The 19,542-nt window shown below is 49.9% G+C and overlaps 7 protein-coding genes across 7 annotated transcripts; 5 read left to right on the plus strand and 2 right to left on the minus strand.

Moving 5' to 3' along the window:
* Window positions 1-2,057: 2,057 nt before the first annotated feature.
* Window positions 2,058-2,963, plus strand: ANOM_010280 (glycerophosphodiester phosphodiesterase family protein; the record flags this gene model as incomplete). Its single annotated transcript, XM_015555536.1, has 1 exon — window positions 2,058-2,963. One exon carries the CDS (start codon window positions 2,058-2,060, stop codon window positions 2,961-2,963), a length of 906 nt encoding a protein of 301 aa, XP_015402892.1.
* Window positions 2,964-3,323: 360 nt separating this feature from the next.
* Window positions 3,324-7,119, minus strand: ANOM_010281 (RNA polymerase III transcription factor TFIIIC subunit (Tfc4); the record flags this gene model as incomplete). The annotated part of the gene is made up of 7 exons (XM_015555537.1): window positions 3,324-3,480; window positions 3,645-4,518; window positions 4,567-4,782; window positions 4,836-5,676; window positions 5,738-5,844; window positions 5,886-6,760; window positions 6,830-7,119. 7 exons carry the CDS (start codon window positions 7,117-7,119, stop codon window positions 3,324-3,326), a joined length of 3,360 nt encoding a protein of 1,119 aa, XP_015402893.1.
* Window positions 7,120-8,253: 1,134 nt separating this feature from the next.
* On the plus strand, window positions 8,254-10,595 carry ANOM_010282 (RNA-binding protein VTS1; the record flags this gene model as incomplete). Its single annotated transcript, XM_015555538.1, has 4 exons — window positions 8,254-9,139; window positions 9,202-9,417; window positions 9,498-10,483; window positions 10,539-10,595. Coding segments are annotated over 4 exons (1,848 nt in total), but the record flags the coding sequence as incomplete, so codon positions are not given.
* Window positions 10,596-12,983: 2,388 nt separating this feature from the next.
* ANOM_010283 (cysteine-rich secreted protein) lies at window positions 12,984-14,344 on the plus strand (the record flags this gene model as incomplete). The annotated part of the gene is made up of 2 exons (XM_015555539.1): window positions 12,984-13,576; window positions 13,635-14,344. Coding segments are annotated over 2 exons (1,086 nt in total), but the record flags the coding sequence as incomplete, so codon positions are not given.
* Window positions 14,345-14,516: 172 nt separating this feature from the next.
* ANOM_010284 (EMC6 family protein) lies at window positions 14,517-15,242 on the plus strand (the record flags this gene model as incomplete). The annotated part of the gene is made up of 2 exons (XM_015555540.1): window positions 14,517-14,765; window positions 14,886-15,242. Coding segments are annotated over 2 exons (438 nt in total), but the record flags the coding sequence as incomplete, so codon positions are not given.
* A 138-nt stretch (window positions 15,243-15,380) lies between these two features.
* On the minus strand, window positions 15,381-17,748 carry mfs56 (putative MFS multidrug transporter; the record flags this gene model as incomplete). The annotated part of the gene is made up of 7 exons (XM_015555541.1): window positions 15,381-15,461; window positions 15,522-16,156; window positions 16,215-16,322; window positions 16,375-16,771; window positions 16,819-16,854; window positions 16,905-16,917; window positions 16,970-17,748. 7 exons carry the CDS (start codon window positions 17,746-17,748, stop codon window positions 15,381-15,383), a joined length of 2,049 nt encoding a protein of 682 aa, XP_015402897.1.
* Window positions 17,749-18,947: 1,199 nt separating this feature from the next.
* On the plus strand, window positions 18,948-19,507 carry ANOM_010286 (putative FAD dependent oxidoreductase; the record flags this gene model as incomplete). Its single annotated transcript, XM_015555542.1, has 2 exons — window positions 18,948-19,344; window positions 19,395-19,507. 2 exons carry the CDS (start codon window positions 18,948-18,950, stop codon window positions 19,505-19,507), a joined length of 510 nt encoding a protein of 169 aa, XP_015402898.1.
* Between the last annotated feature and the right edge of the window lie 35 nt (window positions 19,508-19,542).

Genomic DNA, 19,542 nt, shown 5'->3' on the forward strand with positions numbered 1-19,542 from the left:
CAGATCACTAAAATTGCATCATGTTCATAGTTCTTTGTGTTATAGCTTGATTTGGTGGTTATCGCATTTGGATGTAGTGAAGTCGTGTTCGCTAGATCAGATTTTAATCTTCCATCTAACCAGCACAGGTCACTTGTGGAAAGAATAGGCTGTGTCCTGCCTGAACGATATACTTAATACATTTTGGCGAGACATGATTGCTTCGTTGAAATTGATATACCTATCGCACTTCTAGTTGCATATATGGTGTAGACTAGGTTCAAGCTGTCGTGGATGCAGAAATGTAGGGCTCCCAGCCCTTGTCTTACAGGTGACGCGCACTATATTCCATGGTATTTCTCTTTCTCAGAGCTTTTAAGATATATATATTTCGAGAGGGCCAGTTCTATGGCAATGCCAAGTCAACCTCGTAGTCATAAATTGATAAATCTCCACTGGCAAGCATCAGACTCCATTTATCACTCGAAATTGATTCAGAGCCCGTACAACACAGAATTCTTGTTATTATCGTGTCATGATGGAGAGGATAGATAGATAGCCTGGCAATTGACCGGCTCACTTGTCTACCATTACAGGGGTATCTCCAAGAGCCAACGAGAAAAGTAAATAGCGCAATGACTTTGACAAACCAAAACAAAGCTCATACTGTTCTTCTACCTTTATCTCACGTGGGCCTGAGCCATCCATTGGGGGCCTGACCACTTGACACGTCAGCGCCGAGCACAACCATCGAGAATGGACAGTGGTAGCATAGCATTCTGCGGTATAACATGTGCCCTTTCGCAATCTTCAGAGTACCGTCACACTAAAGAATTATTCTGCCTGCAGTCGGGCGATACATATACCTGTAGAAGTTGTTTCATATCGCGGTTTGGCCGCCATTAGCTAACCCTATATTACCACCACCGGAAGGGAAACGGCGGTATGAGATGCATATCGGAATTCCGGATATAGATAATTGCCTAGAAGAAGTGGGACCAGAGGCCACTCCTGGGATATTTATGGTACCGGATCGAGCGAGACCTGAGCACGCAACCTCGAATGGGCGCCATGACCCATGCCCAAGAGCGTTTGGGATCCCCTGTTGATTGTCTCTCTGGAGCCCCCTGTCGGAAGCACGTCCGGTGTTCTTGGCGGCGCTATATGGCGTTCTTTGTCACTGGTGATAGGTACGAGTACTCGACACTACTCCGGAGTCCTGGTCCATGGCCATCGTCTGGTGGTAGGGCCCGAGTTACGTTACTCGAAACGTGTGCCTTGAAAATAGCAAACTGATCGCCCATTCGATCTGATTTCCCCTGTATTTCACGTTTCACATGTTGAATATGAGCCCCGGGTTATTCTTCCTGGGGCTATAACCCTGGAACTCATGGCGCCGAGACGAGAGCGCAGAAAGACTGGCATTGTCTTAGGGCTCGGGATCTGGCTAGGCTAGTGGTTACTATAGCACCAGAAGTGGAGTCTACCAAGTCAACTAAATTAATAACACCGGATCTCCGGAGGACCAAAACGCCGTACAAAAAGCAAAATGGCTCAACCCTAGCGCCCCTTTGCCCACTGCCACCCAAGAGTTCTCAGGAGGACCACCTCAATCGGAGAGGAGGAATGCAATGCCATAACCACGCCAAGATAGGGGAGTCCAATCGAAAGGGGTGGTTCAGGTCCCGTTGGTTCCCGGGCCCTTGTCTGATCAGTAATGGTTTCGGAGGAAGGCAATGATCTTCGAGAAAATGTCTGCCCATGAGGGAAAAAGCCATCCTCGGCATGCGAGAGCGCAAATGATGGAGTGGGGAGGGAGTTCTTGGCACACAGCCCTATGTTCATTGCCTTGGAATTATGATAATATGGTGTTCGCATAATTAATTCTTTTCATTGTTGCTAGGGTGAAACTGGCTAGCATATAGACTAGTATATGCGCTCCGGCTGAGTTGTCGGACGAAGAACCGGTTGTTCTGCTATTTTGATTCTGCCTCCAGGGTTTGCTCTCGCTCCTACTCTACTCCGTATTGCCCTCTTCGATCGTGTATTTGCATCTATGAGTAGATAACACTGCGAAAATGCCCTCTCTGCTACGGATTTTATGGGCGACGATTTCCCTCCTCAGCCTTACGGCGGCCGCCCCATCCGTGCAGGCTGCCCTAGCTAGCGGCCCGCGACCGATCTACGCCATCGCACACCGAGTTCTCCGAACTGAAGCCGTGACAGCGGCGATCTCCCACGGCGCCAACGCAATAGAAGTTGATCTTCACGCCACAGACGAATGGTGGGCCGACCACGACTGCAAGAGAAATAGCGCCGGCGACACAGCCCGTGAAATCTTCCAGTTTATCGCCGAGGAGCGCAAGAACGGCGCCAACATCACCTTCGTCTGGCTGGACATCAAGAACCCCGATGCATGCCCGCAATACGAACCATGCTCCATCCAGGCCCTGCGCGATCTAGTCCGCGAAACGCTCGAGCCGGTCGGCATCCGGGCCCTGTATGGCTTCTACCAAACGGAAGAAAGCCAGGGCTATAAGGAGATCCTGCACTCGCTGAATGGGAACGAGGCGATTTCTCTCAGTGGCTCTGCCAGGGATGTCTTTGAGCTGTATTTTACGACTTCGCGGTCTCTGCCGGTAAGGCAGAGGGTCATGGACTATGGACATGTCAATATTCAGAAGGATTTCGGGGATTGCCATGAGCGTGGGGGGTGGACTTGTTCGGAGTTGCGCAATGGGCGCTCAGCTCGTGAGAGGGGTCAGCTGGGGAAGGTCTTCGCGTGGACGAGCACAGAGGGGGATACAAGATATGTGAGCGATCTGCTGGAGGTCGCTCAGATTGACGGCCTCATCTATGGGAATCAGAAACATGACTACAAGGATGAAGCCCGTACCAGGAATGCCTTCTGGGATATTCTAGACTTCGTGAACGCTAATCCGGATACTGTTCGAATGGCGACGGCGGATGACGCGCCGTGGTAGGGGATCTTGTGTTTGGATCATTGCTGTCAATTGCGGTCTTCATTGCACCGACCCGATTATGATTGTATCTTCGCCCTTGCAGCTTTGGCATTTGTTCCTCCCTCGCTCGACACTTAACGCCGTGATGATCGACACCATGTGCCTATCCAGAAGGCTGCTCCGAGGGAGGCTTGGACGTACACGTGTACGAGTTCTGGAGAAACGACCAGTCCGGTTCTCACTAGACACGATGCTCAAAGTACGGAGGCGTGGGGTTAATAAAGAGATGAATGGTCAGATCAGACGTCCAGCTAAACAGTGTATATATCTCATTTCTTCCCCACTGTTATAGAATTTCCTGCAACGGGAAACAAATCCATGCTAGCACTTCCTCGCAAAATGGATTCCATCTACCAATCGATTGAACTCGAGATAGCATGACTTGACAACATTAATGACCAGCATAGCAAGGGCATAGATGTAAGCACTAACCGTTGCCAGGAAGGAGGTCGCGTGACCAGAATTGAGATCTTGATGACTAAGGATCGAGTGTAATTAACTATAGTTACTTTTGACTTACATCTAGTTCAAGGCGCCTTTATGGGCGGGAATTTTACGAAGATGGTGTCACCGGGAAATGCAAGGCATACGTTCATCAATTATGCTAGTGACCTCCGTCCAACAATCGGTTAGATAACTAACCAATTCGCGGTCACATCCTTAGCCAAATGCAAATCCCCACTCAGAGCATAGAGGGTCTGTAGGGCCAAGGCGGCCTCGGGAGAGAAGTCTTCGACGAACGGTTCTTGCTCGGATCCTGCATCCCGCATATCCACATCGTTATCCACATGCCTGGTGACTCGCACCGCCGGCTGTGGGCCTCGACCCTCAGCCTGTATCTGCTTCCCCAGTTTTAATACACGCTGGTAGCCTTCTACTGCCAGGTTGGACAGGCCGAGCATGTGCCATACTCGGGCATAGTTGAACTCCATTTCCTGTCGCTCCTGGAGAAGACTCCCGGGCCGCTCTCGCACGCGTCGATATTCCTCCATAAATGAAAGTCCTTGCATGATCATGAAGTGACGGTTTTCAGACTGACGCTTGAGGGCATGATGAATGTAACAGAGGGCGATCGAAAGAAGCACCGTGGCATTTTGATCGTCCAAGGCATACGCACGGAAGAAGTAATTCAAAGCCGGTAGAAAGCTGTTACCAGAATAAAGTATATGGCCGTACAATACCAGAAGAGCAACGTCCATAGCTTCTGCTGGTATAACTTCTCCATTCTCGTCACGCGTCGATAAACGTGCACGCTCCTGATAGATTGATTCTCTCACGGGCTTACTCGACCGCAAGCCCGGGGCCTCGTCCGGGATCGTGTAGTCCATAGCTTTAATCTGTCGCAACATAAATTTCATATTTGCTGACGAATGGAAGAGAGACCGGTGGGGGTCCCCACAGAGGCGACTCAGCATGGAGAAAAGTCGATATGTGTCGGTCACGAACTGATACTCCTTGATGAACCAGCGTGCCTCATTGGCAAGGGTTTCTTCGTCCTGCGCTCGAAGAGCACAAGCTATATCAAGTCAGCTACGAAACGAGCACGGACAAAATGGGTACTCACTGAACCAGCAAACGTGGATCAGGCGAGTGCTGGGTTTAGAATGATACCAAATGCTGGCATCTGCAGCAGCAGCAAGTGAGTCGTACGCTTCTTCTGGTTCACCCTGCCCTGCTACAACAAGAGCGTACTGGAGGAACAAATCAAGCCACTCATCAAAAGATATGCCATGATAGTCAGTCGGTATAGCCCCCTGAAGAGGTTCCTCGGTGATAGTGCCTACGCAGATGTTAGTTGCACAAAAGATACACGACTTAGTGGTTTAATCGTACCTAGAGACTCATGGAGACGACCAGCCATCTCCTGCATCTCTTCCATTATTGTTTGACTCTTGGTCTTTCCAGCCTTTTTCTGGGCTTCTCGAGAGTAGCCAAGAAACATGACATTGCGCTGTAGCGGGTAGAAAAATCGGTTAGACCGAAACTCGCGCAGCAATGCATCGGCAATATCGAGCCAATCCTCCGTGGCTTCGAGCTCGCCTGCCTTGACCCTCGACTGCAGCTGCTGTAGTTTGGTATAAAGGAATTGGATGCTTTCTGTCCTTTCATTTTCGGCCTCCACGGAATCCTTCCGACCGAGCACAGCTGCAGACTTAGTGGTAAGTGAAGGTGCTGTCACATCATTACCTACAGAATCTGGTGCAACTGAACTCAAGCCGGGCGCACCAATTTCGCCTTCAGCTAACTTAAACTCCATTACTAGCTGCTCAAGCCTTGTATCTTTTCGTCGCCGATTTCCCCTGGTTTCTTGCCTCCCAAGTAGAACGGCTTCGTTAACATACTTGAGTGCCTGCTCGGACATGCCAATGGCCTCATATAACTTCGCCAGCTGTACACGGGATTCTATATTTCTCGCATCATGCTCCGCGACGGTAAGATAGCAATTTTCGGCGTCTTCGAGCTTGTCCAGATTCCGAAAGCAATCTCCCACTGCCATGAAGAAACTAACATCTGCATACTCCTCTGTTTGCTGAAGTGGCATGTAGAACCGGAGTGCATCTTCGAATAGTCCTACGTCCTTGAGTGCGTCTGCAACCTCCCGGAAGAGATCCCCGTAATCGAAGAGCCGAGCTCCTTCGGATGTGTCGTCTGGATTGAGCCACCCGAAATGATGCTGTAAGCTTGTGTCAGGAACAAGATCCATGCTAACAAATCCGTCTATATAGGACACTCACCAAAGCTTCATCCTTATGTTGATACCCCATTCTCAGACGGAAAAGGCCAAGTTTGATGCGGAGCTCTAGAGGAAGACCCAGCCCATAAGAGTCTCGTGGCCATCGCCCTGGTTCATAACCGTCAGTTTGATGCGCCGAGGCGAATCACTGGCATCCCATTCGCGATCGTCCTCATCAAATTTTTCCCACATCGTGTCGTTTTTGCGGCCAAGGAGCCATCTAGAGAGCGTCTTCAGGGCCCAGAGTCCCTTTTCGGGTTGGTTTAAGTAGCCATAAAGCTCAGCATAGATATTCACATCCGACCAAGAAAACTCGGGGGCTTCTTCTGGGTCAAGAGATAGAAAATATTCTACGCTGTCTGCCCAGTGATCAACCGCCCTCTGAACATCGTTCAGGTCAATATAGATCTCCGCAATATGTCGCAGAGCCCTAGCGTTATGCGGTAAATCCTTGAGAATCCGCTCGTACTCCGTCGCAGCTCGTCCATTATATCCTAATTCCCGGTAAATGGCGGCCCTTTGGAAGCGTACATTGTAGTTTTTTGGGTTGATATCAATGACACGGCTATAGCAGTAAACAACATCGTTCAGTGTGCTTTGGCGATCCTCTCCAGCCCGCTCCAGGATCATCCGTGCCACTTTGGCCCAAACTGTCGGATCTTTCGGGCGCGTATGTGCACCGCTAAACAAAGCTGTCAATGCTTTGTCTTTGTGGCCCTGTGCTAACCAAATCTCTGATAAGAGAGAATGGGCAGCAAACATCTCCGGGTTGATCTGAATTGCCTGTTTTACCAACTCAATGGCACGGTCATACTCACCATCAATAAATGCCGATGTAGCCTCCGAGTGCAGTATCTTGAACTCGGGGCTAGGCTCTAGTGGTTTGCGAGGTCCACGCTTGATCCCTTTACCACCGCGCGCACCGTAACGACCAGAGAAGGGTCCTGTGCCTCTGCGGCGTCTCCTTCGACGAGAATATGAATCATCATCACCGTCATCCCCCTCATCAGTCAGCTCCTCATCGCTATATCCAAGGTTAGTTTCCAAAAAGTAGGCGACAAACAAAACAACAACAGCCGTGATTTATACTGACGTCGAGCTTTCTTCTGGGGAGAACTCATAAGTAGAATCCTCCGCAGAGTCATCAATTTCAGCATATTCTTCGGCATCCTCGTCTTCATCGAGCGGTATTTCTCCTGGTAACTCTGAGGCATTGCTTGGGAACAGATCCTTATACAAACGGGGGTCCAGCACTGAGTGAATAGGGTCGGGCTGGGCCGTTTGCTGGGGTCCCTGCCACGGGTAGTGTATTGTCTCGTCAATATCAGGGTATGCGACCTCCCCGGCTTGGGAATTGTGATTGAGCTGGTCAGGAACATCCATTTTTACAATTTGGGTATCTGGCTATCCACCAGGGTCTCTTGTCTTGCTCAGCAATTTTCGAGGCCAATTGCCCATAAAAACCCAGTGGATTCTCTTGGGAATCCCAACGCACTCCCACGAACAAATAGTATTAGAGCGACTGGTTGCACAAAAATTATGCGGCACCGTCAGAAAAATAATAGAGCGATAGTTTGGGGCGTGGAACTTAAAGATGCCCAGGACGAAGGCCGATCATAGCTGACTGGGGCTCAGCGAACCAGAATGAAGAATGCAACGGTTGTGTCCACCTTCATGCGAGCGTGTAGAGTATGATATAGATCGATCGACCCTTCTACTCGGTCTGAGATTGGGAGATGTGGAGAAAAATAAAACCAAAAACAAACTAGATAAAAAGGGGATACATTGTAAATCCAACGAAGCAAAGAAAGAGAGATATCAGATGCGCAAAATTATTTTCTTCGTAGCAACAATTAAGCGCCAGTCAACGCTAAGCCAAGACCAACCGGCGCAGAGAGAGGCTAGAGGCTAGAGCAGTCTGTGCAGACGCGGACAAGGTCGCCTTTGATTAAATGGACTCGGACTTGAACTCGAGCAATCGGAGCAGGGTAAAAAAAGACAAACTAAGGGTGTCGTGCGAATAAAGAACCCTTGCCAGTGGAGTCTTTGGAAGCAACCGAGAAGATGGAATTGGATTTTTGATGGAGGGACACTGGAGAGTCTTTTCTCCTTCGGGAAGTCCAGTGACCTCCGGCCGCGCCCAAACGGCAAAGCGCCGTTTCATTGACTTCTTCTCGCTTCTTTGCCTTCTCCGTTCCTCTTCTCAATCTTCTTCAATCTTGTTCCCCGTCCTCATCGCTACCTTTCCCTTTCATCCTCCTCCTGTCTCTTTCTCACCTTCCTTTTTTTTCTCTTCTCTTTTGATGCTTCAGGTATTCTGCTTGTTGTGTTTGACACACTATTGCAGTTGATCCTGACATCCTTTCGTTTAAAGAAAAAAGAAACCCAAAAAAGAAAGGAAAAAAAAGCCCACACTTCCTAATTTATACCCGTTAAACGCTCCGCTTTGCCCACTCCGCGAACCCACCGAACGTTTCTCACCCTTCCGACAAAATCCTTTGATGCTCTTTCGATTCGAATCTTTCGTCAGAACTCGAATCCCGTAGTGCAGCCACTGGACTGGTCTGTGCCTCGCTCGTCGTCGCTTAGGGTCAATTGTGGTTGAGTTTATCACTCCTCAGAAAAGAATAAGACCGTCTCCGTCCTTAGAGAGATCGTGCGAATTTTCTTCGGCCAAAACCGGTTTTTTTTAACGGCCGTGCGACTGTCAATCAGGAGCCCCTCCCTCTCGATCAAGGCTCCTCTCGATACTACGCAAACTCAGCAGGTGCTGCAGGTGTTTTGCAGTAATATCTTCATCTTCTTCTCTCTGTATTGTTATACATCGAAATCGAAGGCAAAAGGAAAGAGAAGCCAGTAAGCGGCTTTTCCTTGATCGACACCACCGTCATTCCTTGCTCCATGGCCAGTCACATCATTGGTAATCGCAATAGCACTCCGGACGCTTCCAAATCCACTCTCCGGCCCCCATCGTCGTCCCGTAACCTAGGTTCGCATCAGCTTCGAGCGTCGGCCGATATGTCGGGATTTCCGTCCCCCTTGTCGTCCCGCAGCATCCGCCCGGCATCAGAGGTGTACTTCAATCAGCAGTCTCAAGCGTCGAACAATGCAGAGGACCCTCTGGATCGTGCGGCTCAACAGTGGCTTGCGGATATCGATCAGTACGAAACCACGCTAGAAGAGATGGCCGCCGCAACGCTTGATCAGGATTTCAAGGATGAGCTCAGTGCGATCGAGCAATGGTTCCGTGTGCTCAGCGAGGCGGAACGCACTGCTGCACTGTATGCTCTGCTTCAGCAGACTACTCAGGTACAGATCCGTTTCTTTATCCAGGTTTTGCAGCAAATGGCCAAGAGTCACCCCATGTCGGGATTGCTGTCACCTGCGAACTTTGGAGAAAAGGGTAAGTTGACTGTTTGGTGGTCCTAAGGATGCTTTGTTCTTGCACTAACGTGTTCCGACTAGATGCTATGTCTAACCGCCTGAATGACGCTATGTCCAAATTGAACGTGGACAGCTCTCGGAACTCTTTGGGTCGTCCCCCGCCCTCTCCAGGTGCCAAGCGCAACTCGGGGCTGGACTCCTCGACCATCAATGCTATGTTCCCTGACGCCGCTGCTGCTATTGCGAAGAAGAAGGCCGAGTTCACCCAGCAGACTGGCAACGCTCCCCCCTCCAACCGTAACAGTGCTGTATTCGGCGATCGGACTTCATTCGTTGCACCTACCATCTCCGCTCCGGACACAATACGGACAACCTAGGTCAACCCCCTGTATCTCCATGGGCCCAAAGGGGCCCCGATAGCCAACCGCCAATTGCTCGACCCAAGTCGTCCTCTGGCCACCAGCCCATGGGGCAGTTCAGTCAGGCGTCTTCTGGCCTCCGCTCTCCCCTCCCCCAGACTGCTACGATTCCTGCGCCCGAAATCGAGGCTCCTCTTTTGTCGCCGTACAATGTTGGTAATGCCAGCTGGGCTTCCATGACCAACACTCCGATGACGGCTACTTTCGCGCAGCAGCAACAGCAGCAAAACTCGCAGGCTGATATGGTGGCCAATGCGACGGCGATGAAGCTGGCTGCTCTGTCGACTGTGAACAATCGTATTGCGCTTGATGATGCTCGGAAATATCGTCGTGCCCGTTCCAACGACGGACAAGGAAAGAATGCTAATGCCAACAATGTCAATCAGAACATGCCTCAAGGCGGCCTCGCAAGCCCGGGTCTCCCAGGCCCCAACCACCTGGTTGCTGGACAACTTTTGAACGCACAACAGCTGGCAGCGCTCCAGGCGCAGCAGCAGGCCGCTATGGCGGGTCGGCGTTCTCGCCCAACATCCCCCGGAATTGCTATGCAAGGAGGCGCTCTCGGCCCAATGGGATTCACGTCGCCCCAGAACAACGGGTTCTTAGCAGCGTATGACCCGAATAACCCTCTCATGGGCAATGGACTGGGTGCGCTTGGCATTGGACAGTTTGGCCTCGGCGGTCATGAAGGTTATCTCTCGGATCACTCGGAGGTCACTCGCGGCCGCTCGCCACGAGGCCGTCGTGGCAGCTCGAAGCCGCCAGAGGATCCCACCGACCCTGCTCTGTTGAAGGACATTCCCAGCTGGCTGAGGTCTCTGCGTTTGCATAAGTATACCGAAAACCTGAAGGATCTGAAGTGGACTGAGCTAGTTGAGCTTAACGACAAAGCTCTGGAGGAGCGTGGTGTTAATGCTCTTGGGGCCAGAAACAAGATGCTCAAGGTGAGTTGATCGCTGGACATGGTAGAGTAAACTTTGGGTTCTAACGGAATTATAGGTTTTCGAACAGGTCAGGGAAGCCAAGTCTGATGGCAAGCTTGACAACATTATGTGACGGAGGACGTACTGTCCCTCTGTCTTGGTTTTTCCTTCTTTTTTTTTTTCGTTCTAACATTCTCTCCATTGCATTAATTTGATTAGATTGAAATTGGGCATAAGTGGCAGGATCCGATTATATCCATGAGCGATTCATTGGATGACCCTTTGGGGAGGAGAGTTGTGTAATAATCGATTCGAGACGTTGTCTGATCCGACGTTGGATGAGTGACTGAAACTCTGTATGTATTTGTTTGATGGATTTGGCTATTGGGATGCCTTCAACAGTTCCCGAACCCTTGACGCCGATGGGAGACCCGGTTGTGTCCCAGATGGAACGAGGCCAGGAAAATGGTTTATGACAAGAATGAGGCTTGACTGATTGGCTTGAAGCTTTGATGTTATGTTAAGTATATTACTGATTAATTAACGACCACCATCTATACGGAGTGAAGTGATTCCCTTACCTGCACTACCATGTCTTGATCTATCTACCTGAACAAATAGAAACAAAATCACATATGAATCACGTTTCATGAATTCATTCTGTCTGTCCTTCACATCAACAAGCTCCTGCAGCATCCATCCCCTTGTGAAACACCTGCTATTCTCCATATCTCTTTGGGCTCAGTATCTGCCAAATAAGCATAGCATATGCTGGCCTCACCGTATAACTAAGACATAGAGTTAATTACACTGGCTATTTCCGTCAGGTCAGCCTTGTTGGATTTATCAATACAGCATGTATCAATCCAGATATGAGCAAAGCCATCATCATTGGCTACACGGCAGCTTGATAAGATTTCCTTGAACCCCTTTGTTGTTTGGAACGTCATAGTGTGAGGTAAGCGCGTATCTAATTGTATAGAAAAGAAGTGTCTAGAATGTGGTTCTTTTCGCGCAACGAACCGTACAGCTGAAGAGGATAGTAGTTGGAGGGGGTATTTAGGGAGCCAGGATCCGTATCTGCAAGTGATCAGACTAGCACTAGGGCTTATTTTTGCTTCACTATAAGTAGATTTGCAGAGGACCTATGTGTAAAGTATTCGAAAGTCCAAAAGCAGCGTCTTTGTCACTTGTTTCTAGATATTGTGCACATTAGTATCTCCCGTCGGACGTTGCGTCCACACTTTGAAGCTGCTTATATCGTCGAAATACAGTAATGAATAATTAGCAAATACATTACCTTCCTTTAATCTAATAACTATCGTGAATTCGCATAATCAAGTTGTACTTCTTTCTTAGTGAAACCGTTAAGATAACAAGTAACCAGCGACTTGTCATGATTAGGGCATAGTCACCGCATACTAGAAGCCTGATTCATGACAACTAAATTGACAGCCAAATCCGGGGCGTCCGACGCCTCAGCCAGCCTCACACACCCATAGCAGGTAATGTCTCAGGTGCCCAATGATGGCTGTAAATAGTGTCTTTGCCAACTCCACTATTTCGGACTTGTGCAGGGATCTCGCCCCGTAAGCGGGATCTTCAGCGTGCAGAAGTCGTTCCTCAAGACCATTCAATCGATTCGTGGCTTGCGGGATTTGAAAGGATCCCACCCCAACTTCCCTAAAAAAAACAGGTTGTCTGGGGTACATGCGGTGATTGCCGAAGTAATCTGCAGCCATGTTCCAGTTGCAACCAGTCAACCAACAGTCCGTTCCTGCCGAAGTACGCAATATGGGTTCGCAGCTAAGCTGAGCCTGTTCATGTGCTGTGCCATCGTGGCTCTCATTGGATTGTGCTTTGCAGTTGGCGCTTCGCATTTATGCTTGTGCTTGTGTCACTTCTACTAGCGTGGGAGTAAGACAGCGTGCGCTTGGTTTGTGAAGCATACCGTTCTTGTCATACCTTCAACCTCGAAGGGAAAACGCTGGTGCTACTGGCCTTTCCTGACATTCTGGTAGTCAGAGGTCCCGTCCTTGCACGACGGAGAGACGAGATTCCAGATACTGACGCTACAGTAGAGCGCACGGTGTGTTCTGTATGCTCATTCTATCATTCTAAGTGTTAGAGAACCTTGGATCGGTCTGGACTTTCTAAGAGTCCCTCCGGCTAAACGGAGATCTTAGTCGGACCGCTATAGCAATGCCCCTGTTCTCCCTCATCAAGTACGCACCCCTGTGATAGTGACAAATAGACAACAGTGGCTGACTGAATGAAGCAAAAGGCCCTACGGTCGTCTAGCTAGTGTCGCCGTCGATTGGTTCTGTTCATCAGCGTCTAGCATTATACCAGGGACGACGCACTGGGCATGACGAAGTCTTTCCAGCTGACCCTCCCATGAACAGATGCATCCTGTCACCTTCACAGCTGAAGGATGCGAGGTGTTGTGGAGCTGAGAGTATGGCCTGGGGACGTCCTGCTCACAACAATTCCAAATATCGAGTCTCTCAAACCTATAAGAAGAGCGACGAATCCAGCTCAGTCAACTGCAGAGCTCTAACAATCATCATCTCAAAACACAGTTTCATCAGCAATACCACTCTTTGTTCTTCAAAATGAAGCCTTCTCAACTCAGCCTGCTGGTCCTTTTCTTCCAGGCCTCTTCCATTCAGGCCAAGATGTTCAAGAAGAATGTCCCGACATTCGAAGTTGGCCCCGATGTGGTCATCACCGACAACAAGATCGAGTACGATGACCCCGACTGCGAGCCCGGGTTTACCTGCAGAACAAGCAAGACCTGTGCCGCACCGGGTGCCGTTCCCACTCTCACCAGCGACAAGAAATATTTTGCCTGCTGCTTGAAGGGACTGAACCTTCTGGGTAGCCCCGAGACAGCATTCGACTGCTGTGCCGAAGGCCACGACCTTGCTGGCTCCGGCGAAGTTGGCTATAGGTGCTGCCCAACTGGGCAGATCTATGACGGCCTGATCTGCAAGCCGGTATGTGAGAACGGCAAAGTCCTTGTCGACGGCAAGTGTGTCTGTCCAAAAGACACGGTCGAAGGCCCGGACGGGGCCTGCCATAAGCAAGTCTGCACCTCCGGATTAACATCTGGTAAGTTTCCTGTTACCCCTCACATGGACCACCTACTCATAGAACCCCCCTTTCTAAGGAAAATGCTACACCTTCACCGCGCCCAACGGCAACACCCTAGGCTCCGGCGCCGACGGAATCTACTACGCCAAACCCGACGACATGAACTTCCACTACGGTAAATTCCAGCTGTGTCTTGACGAGAAGTGTGAAGGGGATCTGCCCGTCAACCCCCAGGACGGAGTGTACATCCGAGACCTATACGGCGACGTCAAAACCGGCGCCAACAAGGGCCAATGGCTCAACAACGCAAAGGACGGCGCCCACATCGGCAAGACCAAGGACTTTGCTTCAGCCGGCAAATTCTCTTTGAGCAAGTGGCCATGCGGAAAGTACTGTCTCGGAGGCGTCGAGTGGGGTGTCGGTCCCGCTTGTCCTTCTCTGACGCCTGCCATTACTTTCTTTTCGCAAGATCCGCAGATGTGCACGGCCTTCGATCTCACGGAGATTCCGTGCGATATCAAGGCACCTGTCAATAACTGTATCTGGAAGAGTGGAAGGAACCAGTGCTGTGGTAAGGTTGATTGTAGCCTGTGATTGGCATCAGTAGTATGACTTGCATCCTGGTGTAGGAGGATGGGGGTATAATTTGGTGATTTAGTCTGGGTTTTGATAGTAGTGATAGTGGTAGTTAGCTACTGGACTAGAAATTGAGGACACTGGCTTTATTATTATTATTATTTTTTTTTTTTACATAACTCTCCTATAACTCAACCAAAAGAAACAAGTCCTTCACTTCACTATAGATACAAAAGCCCTAACAAGCCTCAGGCACCAACAAAAAAACCCACTGACTAAGCAAGCCCCAGACCCACCAAAAAGCGGAACCAAGCAGCAGAATACACCCCAACTCGCGACATCATCAGCAAAAGCCGCGATGATCCCGAGCCCCAATTCTCACGATTGCGATTAATATCTGCTAATTGAACCGACTCCCATCTTGAAATAGGGGCCGTCTAGCTAGCCTTCACTTCAAGGAGCTCCGAAGAAGACAAAAAAACACTCTATCCGCAAAACCACTCTACCAAACACCAAGAACGAAAGCCTTATTAAAAAGAGAAAACGAGGATTGAAAATGCCGCCAACAAAACAGGAAATCTCGCTTTTGATCAATCCGCTGGTCCCGGAGTCGGTGCAGCATAATAACCGCGTACGTTGTTCTCTGATCTTGTCCTGGGGTGTTGAGTCCGATGGATGGATATACCTGAAAGAAAGAGAGAGAGAGGGAAAGGAAGGAAGATAGAAAGAGCTAACTAACAAAACTAAATAGATTCTTGCAAACCTCCACTCCATCACCTCCTTCCTCCTGGGTCTCACGGCCGGTATCCTCGCCCTGCAGTCCGCAACGGGATTCCTATTCTACCTAGCCGGGACGGTCCTCGTGTCTGGTGTTTTCCATGTCTTCCTGCTGCAGCACTCGAAGGGCCAGGGCGCGGGTGTGTTCTTCCCCGGGCCGAACATGGGCGAGATCGAAGGGATCGATGACAAGGGCATGGTGTGGGCTTCTGGGAGGGAGATGAGGAGGAAGGACTCGTGGCGGGATGTGTGGCTTGGGGGTGGTGTGTTCGGGGAGGCGCTGTCTGGGTTTGTGCTCGGGTGGGCTGGTGTAGGGGGTGTTTTGAGGTGATTTACGGACTGTTTGTGTATCGGGGGGGGGGGACTAATGAGGGGGGCTTTCCATGCTCCATTTAGTAGTAGAATGTTGTTTGATTATGCAACTATTGTGTCTATATTATATCTATTTGGGTTCCTGAATGCGAGGGTCTTATGAATTATTGAAATCGGCGGACTTGATGTTGCTTTCTGGCAAGATCTTGTTGGTCTTTTTGTATGAGTCGATGTTGCCCTGGAGAGTGTTAGTGCCAGCTACAGAGAGTCGATGGGTGAGGATGGACAAGGGAAATACCTTCAACAACGCCCACAGATACGGCACGTAGATCACTTCACTGTGGCTGCTCTCATCCTGCAACGCATTCCGCTGCTCCTCATCCGTCTTCGGCTTGGGCTTAATCCACACATTACCGATAAACATCCCAGTGACAAGACTAAGCCCCATGATCGGCAAAACAGCGATGAAAGCCCACATAATCGCATCCTTCCCAGCCATCCTCACGCTCCTCTGCGCATCAGCCGGCAAGTCCGCAATGTACGCCAAAGAGTTCGTATCATGGACATCAATATCCCCACCGGCAGCGCCCCCGGACACAACCGACGACTGGGTGAATTTGTTATTGAAAACACTGCCCATGATAGTCAGACAGAGAGTACCGCCAAACGGCTGCGCGAACCGCATCAGCGACTGCGCGGGCGCGATCTTCTCCGGCCATACGCCCACCATGTGCAACGTGGCGGGCATGAAGCGGAGCCCTGTTCCCGCGCCGGTGATCGCCATCATGCCGTTGATTAGGCTGGTGTCTTGTGTGTGGATGGCGTATACGACCATGGCGAGGCCGACGGTGCTGATTATTGTGCCGATGTTGAGGGGGAAGAAGCTTTGGGCTGGCCAGACGTTGCAGAGGAAGACGGCGATGTAGACACCAACTATAGAGCGGTTGAGTCAGTTGGGGTACGGTTGGATCTAGGGGCAGCAGGTACGTACCTCCCATTCCGGGGATGTAGTATAGTAACTGCACGCCTGCTTTTGAGGCTGGATATGCCTCGACCAGGGAGAAGTAGATTCCGATGTAGTAGAAAATGGAATACATTGCTGCCGATGTCAGTGTACTTGCGGGCGATTTAAGGCCGATGAAGAAGGTTACCTGCTCCACTAGAGAACTGCACAATCGCTAGCCAGATCGTGTCTCTTCTGGCGAACATGCTGTACGGGAGCATGGCCACTTGCTTTGGAAAGACTCGAGCGAATATCCGGCCCGGCTCGAGGAAGTATTCGTAGACGAAAAATAAAACGAAGCAAACACTGCCCACTACCAATGGTGCGATCACCTGAGGCGCTGACCAGGGATACGTAGCTCCACCCCACGCAGTGGCTAGGATGATAAGCCCTACACCGAAGATGAAGAGGATGGAACCGATAATATCGACAGTTGCCAGAGCTGGCAGAATCCCTGACAGTCGAGAGCCCTGTTTGAACATTGTGCCTTCAACAAGTTCATTGCGCAACAAAATAAAGACTAGTATATGGGCGATAACAGCGATCTATTCCAATCAGCAATTGTGTCTCGCAGCAAGACGGTCAAACGTACAGGGATGGATATCACAAAGCAGTATCTCCAGTTGGCCTGACCCAGTTAGTTACCGGTGCATGATATGAACCACGTATGTGTCTTACATCTGTTAGATACCTAGTGCCTGTCAGCGAATTATTATTATAATTTGGAGTTCTGAATATCTTACCCGCCGACAAGTGGCCCAACAGCGTAACCTATACCCCCAACAAGGGTAAAGAGGGATTTTGTCTTTGCGCTTTCCTTCAGAGACACCTTGTCTGAGAGGATGATCATAACCACGTTCATCAGGCCGGCGTCGCTCACGCCTTGCAAGGCTCTTCCTAGTAGAAGCATTCCCCACGTCTGTGCAGCCGCACACAGCACACTTCCAATGATCATCAAAAACAACGAGAGATGGAGAGTCTCGCCACGGCCGAAGACATCGGCGAATTGGCCGAACATGGGGATGAAGGTGGTTGATGTTAGGGTAAAGGCAGTAACAATCCAGTTTAGCTCGTCAAACTCATCTGCAACAATTACTGTCAGCCCTCCAAGATGATCAACATTGACCAGGGAAAACGCACTGAAGTGGGAGGCTATAGATGGCAACGCCGTCGCGACGATTGTCAGATCCAATGTTGCCAGTATAAACGGCAGACACAGCCCTGCGATGAGCTTCCATCGATAAACGCGAGCATCATGCTTCTGTTTCTTGCAGACTTGACACTTTTCGTCGCTCTTTGGCAAGTTTTGAGGCACTAACACCCTATCCTCTTCTATAGTTGAAGGAGTTGTACCTTGAGAAGTCCGAGGATTCTCACCAGACGCTCTGGTCTGAAGCTCAACCTGGAAAGGTCGCGAGTGTGGGCAAGGTTTTTTCTCTGTAACGGGCTTCGGGATATCCTTGTTCGGATCCTGATTCCTAGACTTGATCTTTCGATGTATATATTTTGCGGCTATAAACATCTCGGCAAGTTGGGCACTTCAATAAGAATAAAACGCGATGGATTACTGGACCGGATCCAGCGAGAAAGGGGAAGAGCATTGTGTTTATATGCCATTTGAGAATACGAGGCAGAAATTGGTATGCAACTGAATTGGGTATGCTCGTCGGACAGGGTCAGCGTCAGCCACAACGTGGAGGCTTTTAGATGTAAGATAGGGCTTGGATTGGCCCGTCGAGACCCATTTTGGTTCTGCTGGTCCGAATACGATCTTACCGGATTCGGAAAGCAATTCGGAGCTAAACTGAAGCCAGTTAGACCCATATCGGCCAGCTAAGTTATAGTAGTACTTAGTAGCATCAGCCACATTCATGGTGTCTCATTTAGCACATCATAGGGCAATGTGACTAGCCGTCTAGATTGGATATCCTAAAGGTTTCTTCGAAGTTGGAAAACAAGACTACGGCCACTTTTGTGACTGAGGTATAGTTTGTTTTACAGGATTCTACAAGCATACTTACCATTCCTATTATTGCTCTAAACTGATTAGAAAATTCTACATGCTCTTAATAACTTTTAATGATATCATACATTTTTCTAGTGCTTGGAAATAAATACTGAGGCCAATTAATATCTCTCGGTCTTGCTTAGGGCTAAAGGCTGGCTATCGTAATAAACATTGATAATAATGCTATAAAGTAGATGAGGAGATAGCTTAATATTTAGGTTAAAAGAGGTGGAGTCCTGTAAGTGCATACTGAGGTTTGTATAAACAGAGTAATTACGAGATCGAGACTATAGATTCGATGTATACCTTCTGATGTGGATTTCCTAGGTATACCAACCCGTGGTACCATCAAGGGTATACAGTTAGGGCAAACCACATAAATTGAGTGCCTGAGGCCAACCAGAATAGAGATTCCCCGCCGGTCACATTAATTAACTTAAATATGAAATAAAATAAACAAAACATGGAATGACTTGCATCAGAACCGTGGGTGGCACGGAACAAACGAGATCCGTGTGGGTGGAATGATTTATGCATCTGATATCATACGATTCTTGTGCTCCCCAAAACCAGCTCAGCCCGTATATTATATTATCCATGCCACGACACCAGTCATAATCCCCCTCTATTTCGCCAACTGGAATATGAATCTACGTCCAATCCAATTCCTACTCCACCCTATACAAAACAGTATTACCAGATTCTTGACCACGATGACCACCTCACCATACTCGTTGTCGTCACCATTAACACAACCCCAGCCCGTGATCGTGGTTGGCTCCGGACTGGCCGGGTTATCAGCCGCGACGCAGCTCATCTCACACCAAGTCCCTGTCATAATGCTCGACAGGGCCGAGAAACCCGGCGGGAATAGCATCAAAGCTTCGTCGGGGATAAACGGCGCGCCGACGAGGTTCCAGCCGGGGGATGCCGATGACTCCCGGGAGCTTTTTCTCGCCGACACGGTCAAGTCGGCGGGAGATGTCTTCGCGAATTCTCCCGCCGAGGAGCATAGACGGCGGGAATCGCTTATGGCCACCGTCACGGCTTCGTCTGCTGAGGCGGTGTACTGGCTCACGGATGAGAAAGGCGTCGACTTGAGCACGGTTTGTCGGTTGGGGGGACATAGTCGCCCGCGGACTCATCGGGGGGCCGGGCAGCGGCCGCCTGGGATTTCGATCGTCAGTGCGCTTTTGGATTCTTTGAAGGCGAGTTCGCTGTTTCAGCTGCGGTCGGGGGCGAGAGTTACGAAGGTGTTGCGCGAGGCGGATGAGGTCTTGGGGGTGCAGTATACGGGTGGGGAGAAGA

This window comes from Aspergillus nomiae, assembly GCF_001204775.2.
Source record: "Aspergillus nomiae NRRL 13137 chromosome Unknown contig00391, whole genome shotgun sequence".
Taxonomy (NCBI): Eukaryota; Fungi; Ascomycota; class Eurotiomycetes; order Eurotiales; family Aspergillaceae; genus Aspergillus; species Aspergillus nomiae.